At 42.7% G+C, this 21,957-nt stretch overlaps 2 protein-coding genes across 2 annotated transcripts in view; one reads left to right on the forward strand and one right to left on the reverse strand.

Annotated features, from left to right (window-relative positions):
- Positions 1-609: 609 nt before the first annotated feature.
- LOC139924622 (neural cell adhesion molecule L1.1-like) overlaps positions 610-21,957 on the forward strand; it is a 33,209-nt gene continuing 11,861 nt past the window's right edge. The window contains exons 1-11 of the mRNA XM_078288036.1: positions 610-754; positions 3,594-3,608; positions 4,779-4,881; positions 6,588-6,757; positions 8,674-8,796; positions 9,588-9,758; positions 12,621-12,735; positions 18,231-18,415; positions 18,843-18,974; positions 20,104-20,247; positions 20,858-20,969. Of these exons, the coding sequence (XP_078144162.1) occupies positions 610-754; positions 3,594-3,608; positions 4,779-4,881; positions 6,588-6,757; positions 8,674-8,796; positions 9,588-9,758; positions 12,621-12,735; positions 18,231-18,415; positions 18,843-18,974; positions 20,104-20,247; positions 20,858-20,969 (1,415 nt within the window). The remainder of the gene's footprint in view (positions 755-3,593; positions 3,609-4,778; positions 4,882-6,587; positions 6,758-8,673; positions 8,797-9,587; positions 9,759-12,620; positions 12,736-18,230; positions 18,416-18,842; positions 18,975-20,103; positions 20,248-20,857; positions 20,970-21,957) is intronic.
- LOC139924618 (complement C1q-like protein 2) lies at positions 13,843-14,769 on the reverse strand. Its single transcript, XM_071915709.2, has one exon. The coding sequence runs from the start codon at positions 14,767-14,769 to the stop codon at positions 14,101-14,103; it is 669 nt and encodes a 222-aa protein (XP_071771810.2). The 3' UTR covers positions 13,843-14,100.

Here is a 21,957-nt window from a genome sequence, read left to right on the forward strand (position 1 = left end):
TTATAATTCCAATAATATTCACTGTAATCTCTTTCCTGGAGTGGATTAATATTTGTCTTGTTCTGCAATGATTGATGTTTGGTGAAATTAATGATCTCTTTGCTTTCTTTTCTTCTTCCTCCATGTCCTGCCCTTCCTTTACCCCCCCCCCCCATCTCTCCTTTGTTCTCGGGGTCAATCTCTGTCCCTCCTCTTTGCTCTCTCTCCCTCTCTCTCTTTCTCACCCGGGTTTCTTTTATCCTGGTTTTATCCCCCCCACCACCCCCCCCCCCCCCACTCCCTCTTCTTTCCTTCTCTCTTTCTGTCTCTTCTGCACAGTGGGAGCGAGCAGCCGGAGAAGGGATTTGCGGACCTGAGAGGGCGAGTGCAGCCTGAATCGGAGGCTCCGTTTGGACCTGCGATAAAACACACACACACTGACGGAGTTAAACCAGACACACACTCACTCACACCGTCTGTTTTTCCTCACTCTCCAGAGGCTCTGAGAGGTCCCCGGTGTGTGTGTGTGTGTGTGTGTGTCTCTGCCTGAGGGTGTGTGTGTGTGTGTGTGTTTGTGTGTGTTGATGAGTGTGTGGGTGTCTCGCGTTGCTTTTGATGGGACATTGAGAGATGTGTGTGTCACAGCGTCGGTGGACGGGCTATAGGGGGCCATGCTCCCCTGCCCTCCTCCTCCTCCTGCTCTTCCTCCTCCCCCTCTCCTTCCTCTCCTCCACTCCTCCATTCGCTCAGGGAGCCATCCATATCCCCAAAGACTGTGAGTACCTCCACTGTAAACACCATGTAAACACTGTACATGTGGATGCATTAACACTTTGATCGGAGGTGAAACCTTTATAGGGATAAAGACTTAGAAAAAGGCCTCAAACTCTTTCTATGATGCTTTTAGTCTTTGCCTAACACACAGATGCTCATGCACACATCAGTAAATACACACACACACACACATACATCTTCATACATATATGGATAGCACCATAAATGTGTGGACATTTCATTGATTTACAGTTATTACTCGACCCCTAACCATAAATTTAACCCTATACCACTAATTCTGTATTGATACTCTATGGGGAAGATGGAAGATACTGGCTTCCTACTTGAAAATACCTTTCATCTCAGCTTTCAGGTCCTTTCAGGTCTGCTCAGCTCAAGTTTCATTAAAATCTCACAAATATTATCTGCGAACTCCGATTTCTACGACTTCCTGAATTTGTGTATCATGGACAAGGAAATACCAAGCGTAGGGAATCAAATTCATTTCAACTAAAATGCACAAAGTGAACAATTTTCGTCACCAAAGTAACTTTGTGGCTGGATTTTCTTGTGTCTGGTTAACATTGCAATGTTTAGTTTGCTGTAAAACATGAAGTGTATCACTCACTCAAGTGCATGAGTGAAAAACAGATCAGCAGCAACCAAAGTGTAAAGAAATCTTTAGTCAGGAAACTACAATCGTGGAGATTTGACAACTTGAAATGAATTAGAAATACATGAACACTTTGTTGCTGTGAGTTGTCAAGTCTTTCCCCCAATTATTCCCATATGACATGAAGTGTGGGTAAGTTACTTTGCTGTTATTTTGCCGGAATGTTCTTAAAGGAATAGTTCACCCAAAAATGAAAAATCAGTTATTATCTACTCACCCCCATGCCAGTAGAAAATCGGGTAAAGTTTCTTAGTCCATAAAACAATCCCGGAGATCCCTGGAAGAAGTACAATGCAGCTTTCTCCAAAACAACTGCAGTTGCCGGAGACCTGTCTTCAGACCATGCTTCAGACTTAATAACCACAAAATGGCTCCATGCAGCTCTCCCAAGATAATCCAAGTCTGTTGAAGCCAGCAGATCCCAAATTGACTTGAAAACAACAATTACTTTGTATTTAATGGTCAAATTCAATAAGTCAGCACCCATATTAATGTTTGATGTCATAATAATAATGAAAAATGCCATAAAATGTGTCATTTTTAACTATACAGACTGCACGTATTACACTGTGCAGAATACATAGGCTACAGAACGAGACTAAAGTGGACATCAATGATTGATGATGATGATGATGATGATCAACATTACTGTGGGTGCTCACTTATTGAATTTGACGATTAAATACAAAGTAATTGGTTTAAAACAGTATTTATACCTATTTTCTAATCTCCCGCTTTTATTTTGAAGGCTAAACGGCCAAACCGCTGGGGTGCGCGCACACGTGACGTATTTTGAAATAACAGCTAGTGGCGATTTCAGCTAAATAATGGTGTAAATGTCGGTCTTTTCAAGTCAATTTGGGACCTGGCTTCACTTGGATCCGTATGGGAGAGCTGCATGGAGCCATTTAGTGGTTATTTAGTCTGAAGCATGGTCTAAAGGCAGGTCGGCAACTGCAGGGGACTGTTTTATGGACTAAGAAACTTTACCCAATTTTCTACCAGCATGGAGGTGAGTAGATAATGACTGAATTTTCAATTTTGGGTGAACTATAGTAGAAGTAAAATTACTGGAGAAACATCAACTTAACTAAAGGTAAAAAGTAGCTTATTTACTGAGTTACTTTAAAAACAGACAGTGCTACATTGCATCTTTCCCATGAAATGCTAAAAGGATGAGAAGACAGAGCCCAAACTAGATTATTTTTAATTGCTGTGTGATACAATATGGGAAGTTAATGATCTATGATGAAAACAAAATCGAAAATGCCCGTCTCCACTGGTGAATAATATTATTACATTGAGTTTTCTTTTGCTATTAGCTATCCAACTAGCTAGCAAGGCCAGTGAACTAGCTGGACAACAACGCTGCAAAAACAAACCAATAACACTGTAGCTGGATGACTGGCTTTTTGGCTAATGTTATCTAAGCCACTACACACACACATAAATACACTTTCACATATCCACACAATCAGGTTAGAACTGGCCTCCTGCCCCAGAGGTTAAGTTCAAAGGTCAGGAGTCATGATGGTCCCAGAGGAGAGGAAGAGGGGAGGAGAGGAGGGCAGGAGAGAGGGAAGGAGGAGGGATCAGATTCAGCTTGACCTTCAGTGAACGACCTTCTCTTCTGGGTGTGGCACAGAGAGAGAGAGAGTAGGGAGAGAGTAACGGAGGTAAAGAGAGAGGGATGAGAGGGATGGAAAGCAGGTGTTGAGAAGAAAGAGATAGAGATGGATGCAAGAAGAGAGGGAAGGATAGAGAAAGGCAGAGGAGATGAGGAGAGAATAATGGAGAAAGAGGGAAGAGAGAGAGAGAGAGAGCGAGAGGGGGGAGAAAGCAAGGGAAGAGTGGAAAGAAGGAGAGAGACAGAGATGTAAATTGATCTGGGACGCCAGTTTGTCTGAGTCAGAAATGGAGAGGAAGGCGAATCCTCCAGACGTCTTAGTCTTTATAATGTCAACATGTTTTTATAATCAAATAAACAAACGAATGTGCTCCTCCTCTGAAAAACAGCAAGTTAAATCTGTTTTTCCTCCGACGTCAGCATCTGCAGGTTAAAAATATTGTGTGTGTGTGTGTGAGTTTACAGCATATTTAAACGTCTGCCCTTGTCTTAAGTGTTTCCTTTCTGCTCTCCTTTCCTTGCTCTCTCGTGGACAAACAGATAAAGTGCATAACAGTAAGTGACTTTCCTTGCAGCAATTACCAAGAGGCGTGTGTTAGTGTGTGTGTGTGTGTGTGTGTGTGTGTGTGATCGCTCTTGACCGCTTACGTCAGTGACACTGTGTTCCCTACAAACATGTTATCTATGATGGACGCCTTTAGTCCAGTCTGTCTTATTGTTACTGCTGTATCTGTGACCGCCCTCCATCCTCCGCCCCTCCATCCCTCCAGCAATCATGCCACAGTACACACACACACACACACAGAGTGAAGACCTGGGGCAAACGGCGTTCACCAACACTTTCCACTGTTTGCTTTAGTCTGCTTGTGCCAGATGGGTGACAGCATTTGAAATTCAATTTACGTCTCTGTCCCTGACACCTTACCTGACAACATCTGGCTTTTGCTGATGTGTTAAACCCCACCCATCTGGCACACCATGCAAGTTAAAACAAATTATCATTTAGACTTTTTCCAGCGGGGGTTTGAAAGTTTTGTAGAATTTCCTTAACCCATAGAGAAGCATGTAATCCTTCAACTGAAGAAGAAATGAAAATCAACAAGACTGGGAGATTTCTACATGACAACAGCGAAATTAGTATTTGCACTGCTATTTGACCCAGGTCTGGCTGGATATAATGCATGTAGCAGTGAAGTGTGTGTACCACAGACCGGAGAGCAGCTGTAATTCCCCACACATTTATCACACTTTCAACAAGCTTACTTGTTTTCATTCACTCATTTCCCTCAGCCAGGCACTTAGAGCAGGATGTGGAAATGGTCCATTATATGTGATTAATTTGCTATGCAGGTTTGAGTATAATCATTAAATACAATTTTGAAATTAAACATTTGATGTGCAACAGCCCCAAGAGATAGAATCAAACACATGTCTAGACCTGGCCATACAAATAACTAGGTCCCACTCTTTAAAATAAACTGCTGTATTGCTGTCCTTACTCCCAGTTATTGACAAGAGTATTGTGCTTTAATATATGCCTAGTGAGTTAAACTACATACAAATAAACTTCATTTTATGGATAGATATATGATGGGAGACTGGCTACCTCTGCGTTGTTCATGTTTGTTCATCAGACAGTAATTGCTGTTCATTCAGTACTGTTTCCCATAGCCTGTGTAGGCTGTTTCGTTACAGTTTGGTGTGTGTGTGTGTGTGTGTGTTCAGTGTCGCAGCCTCCAGTGCTGACAGAGATGCCGACATCATACACTGCCTTTTCTCGAGAAGAAATCAGTCTGACCTGCGAGGCCACCGGCAACCCGACACCCATGTACGTACACTGGCTAGACTTGTGTGTCGTTTCCACAGCAAGGTGTGTGTGTGTGTGTGTGTGTGTGTGTGTGTGTGTGTGTGTGTGTGTGTGTGTGTGCATGCAGTATGTGATAGAGAGAGTGGATAAACACAATGGACAAACAAGATGTGTGCGTCTGGCAGTTCGGCCACTTCCTTCCTCTGGTCTTTCTGTTGGCATGGCAATAAATGTTCTTCTAATAAAATCACCACAATAACAAAATCAACTCTGTCCCTCTCCATTTCTCTCTTTTTCCTTGCTCTCTCTCTGTCCCTCCCTCTCTTTCTCCCTCACTTCCCTTGCCCCCCCCCCCCCCACACACACACACACAGGACAAGGGGATTTGTGTCACCAAAACATTTTCAAGAACATGATTACAAACAAATAAAACAATAATCAAGCATATGATCATTAAGAAATCTAATCAAAATATGATAACAGTGGATACTGCACAACAGCAATCCATATATACTCATATTTGTTAAGATAATGTTGGAATATACACAATGTAATCTTAATAATCATAGATTTTATTTATTTTATTACTTTATTTTCATGAATGCTAAGGCATTCAGCCAATTTAATTTCTCTGATTAATGTTTAATAGCACTTTAGTTTATTCTGAATTTTAATTTCATTTTTCCTGTGTAGCATCTTTTAAAGTGGAGGTCAATGCACTTTGCTTTGGCTCTCAAAGGATAAGGCTGGTGTTTTTTAATGCATTGCTTACCGTCAACAAATCCTATGAAAATAACAAAATCAGCAATGATTTTGTTTTGCCAACAAGTCTCGTCCATGTAGCCGGTGCCCAATGCAGCCATGTCCCAGCAGCCATAGAACTCCATTGTATTAAAAAAACGGTTAAAAACACTTCAAAGAGCCATGCCGTTGCTCTGGGCAACATATTTCATCATCGTGATGCACCGGGCTGGCCGACTTTTTCCTCAAACAACTTAATAAGCCGGCTGTAAACACGTTTGCGATCTCAGGAAAGTAGTTCTGTAGCACCGAAGATAGTCCCCGGCGTAATGAAGAATTTGTTCCCATTTGAATTTGATTTGGTAATAACTACAACAGCCTGACTTTTTGTGGTAACAGTTAGCGATTTTTAAAATTGAAACTATGTCTTTGTGAGTTTTATTTCAAGGTTTTTAGCTTACAACTGGAGCCAATGACTTCCGGGTTGATGGCTAAAAATGGTACGTGGGAAGTCAGAAAGTAACGGGAGTAGAGCAAACGCATTGTTGATTTTGTTGTTTTCGTAGGATTTGTTGACGGTAAGCAATGCATTAAAAAACACAAGCCTTATCCTTTAATGCCCATTTGTCCTTGGATTGGTGTTGACACATCGTGATGGGATCTCTCTCTCTCTCTCTCTCTCTCTCTCTCTCTGTCTCTCTCTCTCTCTCTCTTCTCCCCATCTCCCACTCCCCACTCACTCCCTTTTCTCTCTCTCTCTCTCTCTCTCTCTCTCTCTCTCTCTCTCTCTCTCCATTCAGTTAGTTTCTGCTCAATTCAGTTCAGTTGGTCTTATTTGCATGAATGTTAAAAGAACAGCATTGCCAAAGCATCTGAATACAACTGAATAAAAATAATCTCTCTCTCTCTCTCTCTCTCTCTCTCTCTCTCTCTCTCTCTCTCTCTCTCTCTCTCTCTCTCTCTTCTCTCTCTCTCTCTCTCTGTAGTTTCCGCTGGGTGAAGGATGGGGAGGCGTTCGGTCCGGAGCGTAAGGCGTCCGGCTCTTTGCGAGCCGAGGGGGAGGAGCCTCTCAGCGATTACCAAGGCTCCTACCGCTGCTACGCCTCCAACACGCTGGGGACCGCCATGACACACACCATAAAGCTCATCACCGAGCGTGAGTCACACACACACACACACACACACACACACAGTCATAGATACACACACTCACACATACAGTAGCATTTACACACAGACGCACACTCACAGTCACATGCATACCCAAATATATGCACATAGACACTTAGACAGTCACATTCAAACACACTCAGTCATACACATGCACACACACATGCTGCAGACACACCTACACACACACACACACACACACACACACGTACATGCGCGTACATGCGCACTTACAGTATAGGCCTCCAAACATTCATCATTCATACACATAGAGTCACAGTCACACATATATACAAATACAGTATATACCAAGCCATCTTCACACACGCTGATTCATACGTGTCACATGATTGTGGTGACAAAGCTCATGAAGGACGCACTTTGTACAGTGAGATACACACACACTCTCCCTCCTTCTCTCTCTCTCTCACACACACACACACACACACACACACACAGAGAGACATGCTTTTATGACTCAGTGAGGTTGGCTGGGGCCACCTGTCCTGCTCTCTCATCTCTTGTTACCGTGGTAACCATTGCCTGGAGACAGAGCTGTGATGTCAGTCAGTCCTCCGGGTGCCTGGGGTTGCCAAGCGTAGAGCGTTGCAGGGAAGTCAGTGATTTACCTGACTCCACTTAGCCTGCAATGAACTGACTGGCTATAAACACACACTAGTTAGAACAGACACTGTCACAGTGACACCAGTTCAAAGGTTTCATATAGACTGTAGACAGTACATTGCTTTGTTTTGCAATTTTGTTAAAGTTATTGAAAGGAAGAAGTGCCAATGGTGACTAGTGGTAATCCTCGAGATCCTGTTTTTTTTTTTTTTATTTTGTCTCTATCTTCGGTGCTAAGCGGCCATTGCTGTGGTGTTTCTGCACTGCTCTTTCCAGAGATCACCTGTCAATCAAACAGTGTGTCCAGTACTGTGATGTCTCTCTCCTTGGATATTCTGTTGATGCAATTTGAGTTTCTGTAGGTGGCACGGCTTTGTCTGTTCAGACATGGTGGCTATCACTGCTCAACTACCTAGTTGTTCTTCTATTTATCCTAAACAAACCACTATTGCCGCTAGAAACGTAAAGCACATCACTTCCTGTGTGTGAGAGGATTTTTCCTGGGAAAACAAAATTAGAACAAAATTTAAATGTATTCAGGAACTGACTAAGGGGGAAAATCACTATTTTTTCAATTGGTGATAGAGAGGAGCAAAACAGACATTTATTTATGTGAAAGTGTTGCATTTAAATAATTGGAGCCAAAGATGAATGGAAAAGTACACTTAATGCAGAATCTCATGATAATGTAGAATGAACTGATGCCAAAACTCTCCTTTCATTCCCCTGGTGATTATCAATAATTGTTGAACTGTCTGACAAAAGATTACGCTTTTCCCTTCCTCTCCTCCTGCCGTTATTATCAGTACCAGACCAAAGAGTTCCACCATCTCCCAATAACATCACTCCCTCCTTTCAATAGCGTTACAGCAACTGTGAAGCAATGGCAATAAATATTGTATGCGGTAAATGAAACCCTTCACCGCTCCATATACACAGAATGGATATAGAAAAATGCAGAGCAAGCTCTTGAGAAGGCAGCACTCTTTCACTGCAGCATCTTGCTGTATCATCTACTGCCTTTCTGAGCAAGACTATTACTCAGAATGCTGTAAGTTAAACACAGATAATGTTATATAATTGGCACTGTTGTTGTTTTTGTTTTCTACCCTTAGCACTTTTCTGTCTTTTTTGAAACAGTAGGAATGCTGAGAGGGAGATATAGTAGAGAAAACTCACCTGGTTTATTACAGTACATAGATATACCGCAGTAATCTTATACTATATAATGTTCTCAGTTGAGTCACTTGTTCCTTTGTTTGTGTGTGTGTGTTTCAGCTCGACCGCACCCTCCAAGGCAGGAAAAAATACATAAGAAAGCTGACGAGGGAGACAGCATGATTCTGCCCTGCGACCCTCCTAAAAGCTCGATCCCCACTGTCTTCCACTGGATGGACAAGAGTGAGTCTGTCTCTAGTTTGTATTTCTGTGTCTCTTCTGTTCAGTCTATCAGTTGGACAGCCAGGCAGACAGACACTTACTCTGCCCATCTTTCTGTTGGTCTTCCAGTCTGTCTTTCTGTCTGCCTGCTTCTCTGTCTGCACGTCGTTCTCCATAAATCATTGAATCTGAGTGTCTTTGTCTGTGTGTGAGGATTTGTTTGTGTCCATCATTCCAGCTGAGAGCCCCGTCAGACGGTTTTGCATCACTCCGCTGCATTGCAGACCATTTCCACTCAAACTAATGAATGCAGCACTGAGAGCTGATGCTTTCCCCATTTTTTATTCCTCCTTTATCCTTTTTGCCCCCCCCCCTTCTCTCTCTCTCTCTCTCTCTCTGTTCAACTGTCTCATCCTGATGAAATAGTGCCTTTTAAGTTGCCTGTCAGTTTTGTTTAATTCGCACTTGCAAGTCAATACTGCAGTGCACTCAACAGGGTTTTCCTGCAACTTAGAGTCACTTAAAGAAAAATGCTGTTTGACTGTTTGACTGCTGCATGTTTAAGAAATTACAAGGTTTCTTCGTACCAGAAATGCATACCAAATGTTAAATCAATGAAGAAGTTATTCATTTTCTCTTTGTATCCCACCTCCCTGTTTCTCTTCCCTCCTATTCTTGTCACAACCTTTTCCTTTTTTCCGACACTTTCCCTATCTCCTCCACATATCCTCACATCCTCTCCTTCCTCATCTACTACCTCCTACCTTTTCTTTTTTTTCTGTCCTTGTTCTCCCTCCATCCCTCTGTCTCAGGGATGATCCACATCAGGCAGAGTGAGAGAGTGATAATGGGTCTGGATGGGAACATGTACTTTGCCAACGTTCTCAAGAACGATAGCAGAAATGACTACATCTGCCACGCCCAGTATTCAGACGCCAGGACTATTCTGCTCAAGGACGCCATCTCCCTCACGGTCACACCCAGTGAGTACACACACACACACACACACATATACAGTATACAGTATATGCCTCGCACACAGACACATGGACGACCCTCCCACTCTCCTGGCTCTGTCTTGCAGGAGCCTGGTGGGTGGGGTCGTCAAGGCTGATTGACTGCACCCGGGCCCGGTGTACTCCTTGGGCTTTAAAAGCCTTCAGACCATTCAGTAACTGCATTTACTTGGACTTGAGTATCCCGGTTATGATCGGGTTTTTGAAGTATCCCGTTTTTGTGTTTGCGCATGTAAACATCATATCCCGATTTCAGAAACCTGGATAAGCCCTTATCCCGGTTTTGAGAAACCCGATTATGCTAGCTGGAGTACTCCGAAAGAAACCGGGATACTGTTGCATGTATACATCTTATCCCAGTTTCTGACCGCTGCCGACTACCTGCGCAGGCGCGGCTTCAGCCAAGTGACGTAGCAGAAAAACACAAACAATGGCGGCAACGAGAGCGTCTCACTTATGGAGCGATGAGGAAACAGAGTTTTGTCTTTCGGTGATGAAAGAATTAAATATACTTGGCAGTTTAGATGGGAGAAAGCATCGAAATGCTGACCTATTCAAGTCTGTAGTATACAGACTACAGGACGCCGGTTTCCCAACACGTACAGTGGAGCAAGTCAGCTCACAGTGGAAAATACTAAAGAAGCATTACTACGTGGCCAAACATCAAAACAAAACAGTCAAATTAATTTAAGGTTAACAGTTACAGAGGAATATCAGATTAATGATATCAAAATTGCCGGTTTGTGTTGTAAACATCACAGGCGCCTGCGCAAATAGCATGCAGTAATCAGTAACCGGGATACTAGTATTTATCATGTATACGGGGATATGAATAACCAGATTTCTCTGTGTTCCATGTAAAGGCCATATCCCGAATATGATCAAAACCGGGATAAGCCTCATAACCAGGATACTCAAGTCCATGTAAACGCAGTCAGTGTTTCTCTCTCTCCTCACTTATGCACACCTTCTTCTGTTCTTTTGGTTTGATGTAGTTTGTGTTGTCTAGTTATTTTCCCTTAGTTTTAGTTAATAAATCGTTGTTTTAACTTTTACTTTGGCATATGTCTCCCCTCATTCTTACTTCCTTGAGCCGGGTTGTAACATATGGGGGCTTGTCCGGGATCCATATGTCTGTAACATATGGGGGCTCGTCCTAAGTTTGTACTCCTCGTTTTGCACTCAGTTTGTTTTGTTTAACTTTGTTAGTCCATTTGCTAGAATGGTCAGTGAGAGGCTATGCTGCAGTGGTACTGTTTTGGGGAGTTATACGTCAGAGTATTTGGTTTTGTTTGGCTTAGTCTGTGCTATGGTTTGGCTTACTGTTGTGTCCCCGCTGATAAGTTATTCCTGTGTCATTGGTTGCCTGGTATCATTTATATTTGCCAGTAGTTTGTAGTGTTGGGTGAGGGGAGAGCCATCTCTGGTATCCGCCAGTGCTGGAGATGTTTGTTGGTGGGGACCTAAGTAAGTGTTGTTTGGCCTTGGTGTAGCAGTACTAGTTTGGGTAGCCTAGCCTGGTAAGTTTTGGAGCAGTATTGTGTATTTCCCCTGTTAGGCATAGCAGTGTTTCCCCTTTGGGTTTCACTGGTTTCCTTTTGGTAGTGTTGTGACGAACGTGGAAAGAGCAGTTGTCTCGGGAGCATATCCCTGGTCTCGAGAGGGTTGTCGGCTTGCCGATCGCTTTTCTTGCACCAGTAGGTTTTAGTGCATAAATACCCACCACAAGTAGTCGCATGAAGACTAGGGTTGTATTTAGCTAGTTACTGGTTAGGTAGCTAGTGGGGAAGCTCCGTTTGGGTAGGCTGCTCGAACCATGTCTGCTGGGTGCATTGTAGCCATGTTTTGGTCCTTTTTTTTTTTTTTTTGTAATTAGGCTTCTTCTTGTGGCTCTGTTTTGTGGTTGATTGTGGCTAGTGTTGAGGATTGGGCAATTTTGGCTTGGGTAAGCATGAGCTATGATGGCTTTAGATATTGCTAGTGTTAATGGCTTACAGTTGGTAAGTGCTTTCCTGAAGGCTTGTAAGTTACCTGCTCTTGTTATAACAGTTTGGTCTTTGTGTGTGCCAGTGTCATCTTTGTAATGTGCTGGTGTGGCCAGTACTACGCTTTGTTTGGGTAACACTGTGTTACCTTGGGTTGCACTAGGGATGTGCAGCTTCTTGGCTAGCATTTTGGGTGCTGCTATGGCACTGGTTTTGGTGTTTGTGTTGCCACAGTGTCAGTAGGACTACTGTTGGTAGTTGGGTGTCCTACTTCGGAGCAGTCTTGTTGGATGAGCTATGCACACTTTTGGGCAATTCACGGTCATAAGACTGGGGTTGCAGCCTATCTGTTTGAGACCCTCCCACTCTCCTGGCTCTGTCTTGCAGGAGCCTGGTGGGTGGGGTCATCAAGGCTGATTGAGTGCACCTGGGCCCAGTGTACTCCTTGGGCTTTAAAAGCCTTTAGACCATTCAGTGTCTCTCTCCCTCCTCACTTATGTACACCTTTTGTTCTGTTCTTTTGGTTTGATGTAGTTTGTGTTGTCTAGTTATTTTAGTTTTAGTTAATAAATCACCGTTTTAACTTTTACTTTGGCGTATGTCTCCCCTCATTGTTACTTCCTTGAGCCGGGTTGTAACAATACATGCTTATCTACAAACAGACACACACATACCGTTAATATTATATGTGAGTCAAGCCCAGCTCACTTTCTGCCATGACATTATTTGACAATTTATGTATTTGAGTTTATATATATATATATATATATATATATATATGTGTGTTTTCTTCTTTCTTGCCTGATCTTCCCTGTTCTCTCTCTCTCTCTGTCTTTCTCTCCAGGTAATGATGTAGCCCGCCATAGAAAACCCCACTTTTTCCGTCACCCTGGTCCCCATACCTCTGTGCCGGCCCTCAAGGGCCACAGCCTGACCCTCGAGTGTATCCCCAAAGGCCTGTAAGGATCTGTGTGTGTGTGTGTGTCTGTGTGTTAGCAAGCACATGAGCCTGTGTGTGTACATAGTACGCATGGTAACTGGCAATATTGTCTTCAACAGGGATTAGGATCAGGATTTACAAACTGGATGAAAGCGGGTGACACACTGAGATATAGAGGGAACAAAAGTAACATGACAAAATACTGTTGGCAAATTGGCCTATCTACATTGCCATAAAATGCCTGTATATCACAGCCCTTATGGTTATGACTCAGACATCATGCTTTATCATCGTCAATAATGCAACTCTGCTTTACTGATGTGTAATACAGCGTGTGTTCATGCAGCCGTTAAACCTGCGAGGCGTAACCTGATGTTGTATCTAAGCCAGTGGCCCGTATGGTTATCATCTACAGGAAACAGACTATCACTGCTCTGATAACACTGATAGTCTATTTCCTGTAGATGATAGCCATCCACTTGCATGCAACAATTAGGAACTGAGAGAGGGGGTAGTGTCATTGTGCTAAATTTCCTACTTTGTTTTTGAACTAGTTATTTTTAAAACAAGGAATTAAGTTTAAAAATCACTGAAGTTGGCGTTATGAGGCTTTTCAGCGACAGCAGTGACTTTCTGTGTATTCCCTCTGTTAGAATCAGCTGAATCTGTCCAACAGATTAAGTGTCATGATGATAAAGTATTGAGGAATGGGTTATGGGTGCAGAATCAAATACACGTAAACACTGGTTGCAGGCTTTATAGCCACAAGGTAGAGTTTAACTTTTTTTTTTTTTGTGAGTTCACAATAAATCATTCAATGCAATATGCAAAAGAAAATTGTTGGGTGACAGACTTTATTTTGGCACTCAAACACACGTTTAACCCTTTTTTTTACAGTCTATGATTTAACCTAACAGAATTTTTACAATAGTATGATAAACAGTGTACACTTGTCATTCAAGGTTAATTCCCTCTGTTTTGTTCATTGCATTCATTATCAATAACTAAATGCCCAATTAAAAATAAAACCCAAAAAACCAAAGGGTTTTCAAACTGTATAGCTAAAGATAAAAAAAAAGACCTGTATTTGGAGTTACAGTATGTCAAGAAAGTTATTATGGTCAGTCTCTATGTGAATATACCCAAAATCTAAATGGTGAAAAATCCTTCGGGGGCTTTAAAGAATAGCACAGAGAAGCATGCGGTCCTGTATAGCATGACACTAACGGTGCCAGAGTTAAGGGTTTGATTCCCTGGAACTATGCATGTTTACAAGGTAAGCACTCATGCTAATATAAAGTGTTTTGGGGGAGGAGCACATGTTAATGTATATGAGAAACCTTTATTTTATGAACCTCCATCTCAGGTTGTCGCAGCATTTCTCTCACACGAGGAGGAGCAGGAAGCCAGTGAATATGTTGCGGTTGTTAGTATCATCAAAGAGTTGACACCCTGAGGGGAGACGCATGTACACCACATCACTCTCCTCCAGCTGGAGGATCAGCGCATTAGAGACATGCTCATTACTTCCATCATGGTTATAAATCCCGCTGTGCATCGCTCTCTTGTCATTATGGTACAGGGTTAAACCAAGTGTTCCAGTATAATGGAAATCAAAAGCAGCGAAACTGAAGTAGTACAGTCCTCTCACTGGAGCTGTGAAGATACCTGTTGTAGGATTGTAAGCTTGGCCGAGGTTGGAGAAGACTTTTCTGTAGATCAGAGTGGTTTCAGTATTGAAGGGTCCAACTAGCCCTGAGTCTGTCAAACCAACAGAGAAGGCCACCTTGTGTGTGCGCTCTCTCTGCAGCTCCTCCAGCTGGCTTTCACTGGAGCTCATTCTGGCCTCCATGGCTGACAGCAGTGCTGCGTTCTCCCTTTCCAGCTCCTCTACTTTGCTCTTGTGCAGCTGCAGGTCAGTCTTTGTGGCACTCAGCTCATTCTCACTGGCTGTCATCCTGGACACCAGGGCTGTGTTTTCTCTCCCCAGTTCCTCCAGCTTACTCTGGGTGAACCTCAGCTCTGTTCTCTGTTCGTCCACCGTCTCCCCCATGTTCCTCAGCTCCACCCTCTGCTCCACCACATGTCTCTCAGCTCCTTCAGCTCTGCCCAGATGTCAGGGATTGTGGCTGTTGTCTGGTGGTCTGTCTGTTTGTGGGTCGTCTCTGTGGCATCGGTTTCAGTCTTCACCTCTTTCACACGGCTTTCTCTCCCTTTGCTGCTGTTCCCCGGTTGGAAGAAGTCATTCTCTCGAGCTGCTCCACTCTCTCCCTGAGCCCATGTCCCACAAAGACAGAACAGCACCGGCAGAACTACCACACTCTTCATTCTGATCTCTTCATTCACTTGTCTACGAGGCTCAGTCCATTTCTTTATATACATGACTCCGGGAGCCACTGTATGAGAATGGAGCATATGCCACTGGCAGCAAAACAACAAATTCTGCCAAATTTGAGGTCAGGGCAAGTCCGTCTCTTTTTTGGTGTCCCTGAACACTGATCTTGTGGGAAAAGTGCATGTGGCTTTTGGTTGAAGTTCTCTTCCCCCCTAATCAGAGTTTTTAGGTGAAAAGTGGGATAATAATAATGACGACACTTTTTAGGAGTTGGTCTTTCTATTTGCATGAACGCATAAATGTGTTAGCATCCTCTTATGGTGATTTTTTTTTAATAAGTCTAATTATTCTAGTTCTAATTCTAATTGTTTGTTAATTAGGAATATATTTGCATGAATTTCAAAGCATATAATGATACCCTAACCAACTGGTTTCCTACACCATCAGGGGTTAAACAGGGTGACGCTCTGTCCCCCACACTGTTCGCTGTATACATCAACGATTTAGCCAAAGAAATCAAACAGCTTAAGTGTGAAGAGGAAGACATTAGCATTCTTCTGTATGCCGATGACATTATTATGATGGCAGAAACAGAAGTTGATTTACAAAAGATGTTGACGTGCGAATAACTGGTGCAGGAAATGGAGACTTACCATAAATGAAAAGAAAACTGAAATCATGCACTTTAAAAATCCAGCCAAGCATACAAATGTTTTTAAATTCCAATTTGGGGAAAAAAAGTTGAAGTATACAAAGCACTATAAATATCTTGGACTTTTTTTTGGATGAGCATATGAATTTCTTAAAAGGCACTACTTTACTGGCTGAATCAGCAAACAGAGCGCTTGGGGGTGTCATAGGTAAAACAAAGACTCTGAGGGATATTGGTTTTTCTACCTACTCCAAATTATATCAAGCTTGTGTATGCCCAGTGTTGGATTATGTAGCAGGGGTATGGGGGTTTAAACAGTACCCCAAAAGTGAGGCCGTCCACAACAGAGCCATGCGATACTTCTTGGGCGTACATAAGTTTGTACCAACCCTGGCTATCATGGGAGATATAGGGTGGGAGCCTAATGAGGTACGTTGGAGTATGTGTATGATGCGCCTCTGGAATAGGATACTGGGGCTGAATACCAATAGAATCATCAGACAGGTCTTTGAGTGGGATATGATAAACGGAGCATGGGCTAGGGATATGCACAACATCTTTTTAAGAGCTGGGTTTGAAGACTTCTATCATAGAAAAGAAAAAGTAGAGATTATTGTAGTGAAAGACAATTTTTCAGCAATTAACGGACAGATGGGCATCAGACATATGTTACAAACCAAAACGTCGCACTTTTTGTGAAATAAAGCATGTATACGCACCAGAGAATTATTTTTTGTATAACCTGTCTAGGAAAAACCAGTCTCTATGTGCTCAAATCAGAGCTGGCATACTTGGCCTTCATATTGAGACAGGCCGATATGTGGGCACTGCTGAGGAGGATAGACTGTGTAGTTTGTGTGAACTCAAGGAAGTCGAAAACGAAATGCACTTTGTACTGTACTGTCTCTTCTATGATACTATTAGGTGGAGTCTTTTTAATAACGTAGACAAAAAAAATGGATTTGTGTGGTTGGAAGACTCTGAAAAACTGAAACGGCTCTTTCAATATGAAACTTTTGCATTTGCCACATTTTTAGAAAAGGCTTGGTCGATGAGGAGGAAGGCAATGTACAAATAAAAGGGCCTGGTTTTCTGTGCCTATGTGTATGTTTGTATGTATATGTATGTGCAGCATGTAGGCCTATGTATATTTATGTGCAATATGTATGTATATGTACGGTGGTGTGGCTTCATCTACCTACTGAAAACCCCCACTAGGGTACAACACCAACTGGAAGTCAGGATGATGTAAATTTTATACATCCGGGGGTGTGCCCGGGGGATGGGGGGCTGCTGGGTGGCCGGTTGGAGAGACGAGCGATAAACCATCTGATCCCCGTCTCTCCACCTATGCCACACAGGGTTTCTCATCGGTCCGAGCACTACCCATGTATTGTTTTTGTTTGACTATTGATGTGTCTTATAATCCCATATGGGATGGGCCACAAAGTGGCATGACACGAAAATAAAATATTCATTCATTCATTCATTCATTCATTCATTCATATAAGGCGGAGTGTCTGCATAATCCCATTCTAGGCAGTGACAGCAGCTCCAGTATATATTGGGGCGTACTTCATGATCATATAAGGCAATATGGGCTGGCTTTTCCTGCAGGCTGCCTCCAGTCGCTCCACCCATTTACTCTAGCACGCAAACTCTGGCTCCAAAAATGAAACATTTTGGTACTGAGAAATCCCACTTCTTCACACAGGCCAGTCGAAAGTCAGTCACTTTTTTCATTATTTTCTACAGTCTATGGTGCATATGTCAGATGTTTCTAGTATTAACAGCTAAACACATGAATATGTACAAAATAAAACTAGTGTGGCATAGGTGTGGCACAGCCATTATTTACACTCTAAGTCTACAGGAAGTGAATGCTACATGTACACTACACCTAAATGAAAGACTTTATGCCAATGTTGCACGTTTGCTACATCTGTCTAATGCCTGTGTCTCCAAGACTTACAGATCTTACAGATTTGGTCAGATCCTGAAGGTCTTGGTCTGACGCTAGATAGACCTTGAAGGTACTGCTGGTTCTCTAGTATTGTTGGTCATGGAACTTACATAGATACACACGCACCTACACACACACACACACACACACTGCTTAGGTTTTGCACACACTGGCCTAATATACTAGTCTTTTTTATTAAATCAACTTATCTCTCTTTTGTTCCATTGCTATTTTCTGTTCGCTCTAATTACCCTCCTTCCCCTGGGAGAGAGAGTGCTCCGTCTCCATGGCGATAAATGGAGTCTCATCATAATTTCGCCACAGCGATGAGATAGGATATTCCATCATTAGCAAGATCATGCTCATTCATCTGTGTTTGTAGTCCTGACTCTTCACCTCTCTTCATTTGTTTCACTCTAATTTCCTCCGTATGTCGATCCATCTCCTTCCCTCCATATTAAATTCTGTCTTACCGTCTCTCTCATTTTCTGTGTTTCTGTGTTCCTCCCTTTTTCTGTCCTTCCACTCTTCCCATCTTCCCCTCTCGTCTCTCTGTCTCTCCAGACCCACTCCGAAGGTGGAGTGGAAGAAGAAGGACGGCAACCTGGACGAGACGAGCGGGCAGGTGGAGAACTACGACCGCAGGCTTCACTTCGAGAGCATCGCCCAGGAGGATGACGGGGAGTACGAGTGTAGAGCCAGCAACACCCAGGGCTCCACCGCACACTCCTTTACTGTCACTGTGGAAGGTACTGGACACACATGGGTTATAAACACAGTATACGATTGGTCTTGTCAAAAACGCTACGTGCATCGTTTGAACATCAATAAATCATTACCACATTAGTTCTGATACATTAGTATAATTATCATAAACAAACTAGAAGATTGTCAGCCTCTACCGGCCTCTACACTGCGCTTTACATTGTGCGTTGAAGGGTCACATTTGGTGGGAAATCTGCTGGATTGCTTTATGGCACAAAACAGGAAGAGGGCGCAATAGAGCTAAATTTCTAAGAGTGATTTCATAGATGTTGTTGTCGATTTTATCAGTTTTTTTTTTTTTTTTTTGCACCTTTGTAAAGTGCTTTCTAGCTGTAGAAGTAATTGTAGATGACAATTTTCTTGTTGCGTGTGTGTGTGTGTGTGTGTGTGTGTGTGTGTGTGTGTGTGTAGCGGAGCCCTACTGGGTGAAGGAGCCCCAGAACCTGCTGTACGCCCCCGGGGAAACTGTGCGTCTGGACTGCCAGGCTGAGGGCATCCCGACCCCCACCATCACTTGGAGCATCAACGGTGAACCCATCGCAGGTACTGCACATAATTATACAGATAAGGAGAAATTACACTATTTTTAGATTCACTTCCATCACTCCCTTTAGGATTTTCAAATCTCCAGAACCCAAAACTGAAATATAGTCCGTCTAGCTTTTTGTGTTGTACTGACCAGCTTATTGGCTTCTGAGCAGAAAAAGAGTTCTATATATATCAAATTGAAGTTTGTGATATATATGACTATATGTTACTATATGAAATATAGTAACTGAACGTCAAAGATTTAAACTGAACTGAAAGGGCTTAAGTATTTTGCTCACCTTCTTGTCAAAATCGAAACTACGTAAACTATTCTCTGAGCCCTCAATATTTTTTAACTGTCCAATGCATTTTTCTGTGTTTTTTTTCCTTTGTTGCACTTCAAGTTTGACTGTATCATTATAATCAACATGAAGCTTAACAACCACAGATGGATTTCAGGGAAGAGGAGCGTCCATTTCCTGGCTCTTGCAGGCAGTCCACTAACTGTCCACTATAACTGAGAGTCTCTTAAGCATAGATGAATTTGCCAGGATACTTTTCTTGAGATGGATTGGCCAACCTCCTCGTCTGTCCTGAGTGCTTCTCAGAGAGAAAGCGAAACCATTGTTCTCTCCTAATGTAACAGTAGTATTTTGCTACTTTTCCGTCAAGACACAAAGAACTGTAGTTGTACTGTTTAAAGTACAATGCTTTTTGATGATAAAGTATCTAATGAAAATCATTTTTAGCACTGCAGCCTACATTGAAGCTATGCCTGCAACCAAAACAGGGATGGAGGTGGAGCCAAAGTTAAAAATTACCTTCAAGAAGCACAGCTGCTTAAAATTCCACAGACACTGATGAGAGAGAAACAGAAAAGTTCAGGACCTGTAACAGCTGCTGCTCTATCTGTTGGCGGACAACATCTTGGTTAAACATTGCTTTGTAGCCCCAGTTAGTCAGCTTATAAAGGGTTGCCGGGCTCCGCTTCTGTTTGACAAACTGACAATACTGGCATGTTGGTCTCATTTCTTTCCACTCCTTCACCCCATTTGTCTCCCTCCTTCTTCCCCCTCCTCCTCCTCCTCTCATACCATTCTTCCACCTCTCTCTGCCCATTTCCTTCCTCCCGTCTTCCCTGTAGAAGTGGATGATGACCCTCGTCGGAGCGTATCGGGCGGTGTGTTGATACTGAGGGACGTTGAATTCGCTGACACCGCGGTATACCAGTGTGAGGCCACCAACAAGCATGGCAATATCCTCATCAACACCTACATCTATGTCATCGGTATGCGCTCAGTACACACACTGCAGTTTCTACACAATCCGTTCAAGCAGGACGTGCAGATGATGGAGGATTCACTGTCTATAGAGTGGCAATGATAACCTTCTCATGGCAAATGGTTTGGATCTGAATTTTGATGGGACTGAAAGTGACACCCTTGCAAGCCATCAAAACCATTCTGATGTGTAACACAAGTAGTCTACTTTCTTGAATACATAGATACTCTTCTTTATTGTATCTTAAAGGAATAGCCTACGCAGAGAATTTGTGAGATTGGCCTTATGTTGCCCCATTGACACTACGATGAGTGATATTAGGCCACTAGCATTATCTCAGAAGTGAGTAAATAAGAACTTGTAGCAGCTCTTAAGCTAAATGGTGAGTAATTAATGGTGAATGATTAATGGTGATTGAATGATATATGGGTATTTCTCACACTTTTGTATAGATTGGTAAAGTTTACATGAAATATGACACAAAAAGAATGTGGTGAGACTGTGTACAGCTAAAAACAACAATGTTGCTGTTATCCTTTATTTCTTCTCTCTCTCTCTCTCTCTCACACTCTCTCTCTCTCTCTGTCTCTCTCTTTCTCTCTCTCTCTCTCCATCAGAGCTCCCTCCTCAGATCCTGTCCTCTGATGGAGTGGTGTATCGGGTCACTGAGGGCAGAGACATCAGGCTGCACTGTGAGACCTTTGGCTCCCCACGACCACATGTCACATGGTGAGACACGTACACAAACACACACACACAGTCTGAGCCCAAGGCGGCGTCTGAAAGCTCATACCGCAGTCTACTATCTGCGAAATAGAATGCTGTGTGCAATCTCAATACATAATTCAGCAGCTACATCTGTTGCCACGTACGCCTTGTTCTGCAATTTGTACATTTTTCTGATGGCTTGTAGGCATTTAACTTTAACTTCTTAGTAGGTTTCATTTAGTTTTTAATTTTCTTAGATGCTAAAAAAACCCATCCATCTCTTGTCTTGTGCCTGTGAAGCCCTCTGGTCTGAGCCCATGGTCTGAGCTCACATGACGTTGGGGGTGGAGTGCTGATTAGAATTAATTTATCCTCATAAATCATTTTAAATTTCCTGGTTATATGACCCCAAATCAGCACTTCTGTTCCTGCAACCACTATGCATTAGTAACCACTGGTCTTTACTCTCAATGAAACAGCGCCCTCCACTGGTTGCAGTAGCAGATAGCATTCTGTAGGTCTGGTCTCCCATGCAGGACCCGACCACGCCCCGGCCCGTTCAGCTTCAGAGGTCTGACACACAGAGCGCCATGGGGCTTATAGCTTCAGTTGGCTCACTCAGTGGTTACATGCCTTGTCTTATTATCAAACCCACTAGCACTTACCTGAGTGTGTGAATATGCTCCTCTCTCACAAGGAGTGTTGTAAATGCATGTATATCAGGACTGAACAATTGACAATCTATTGTAAAATGCAGTATTGATTTTGGTAAAAAAAAAAAAAAAAATAAGAAAACATCACTGTACCCAAAGATCATCAGTCAGTATCTGTAAAACATGGAGGATCCAGTTGATAGAAGGGATATCACATTGTCAAGGACTCAAGTTAACTACTGCCCTTTAAAAAGCACCATTACTTCTTTTAATTTTGCTCTTTTTTAAAGGTATGTGTCACATCAAATGGCAACTTTTAAATGTTTGCATGTCTCATTTTGGAGCAAAACTGCTCA

The sequence above is a fragment of the Centroberyx gerrardi genome, chromosome 14 (genome assembly GCF_048128805.1).
Source record: "Centroberyx gerrardi isolate f3 chromosome 14, fCenGer3.hap1.cur.20231027, whole genome shotgun sequence".
Classification (NCBI taxonomy): domain Eukaryota; kingdom Metazoa; phylum Chordata; class Actinopteri; order Beryciformes; family Berycidae; genus Centroberyx; species Centroberyx gerrardi.

What these genes read in the sequence shown, in the direction of transcription:
- LOC139924618 (XM_071915709.2), bottom strand. Translation starts at nt 14,769, where the DNA reads ATGGGGGAGACGGTGGACGAACAGAGAACAGAGCTGAGGTTCACCCAG.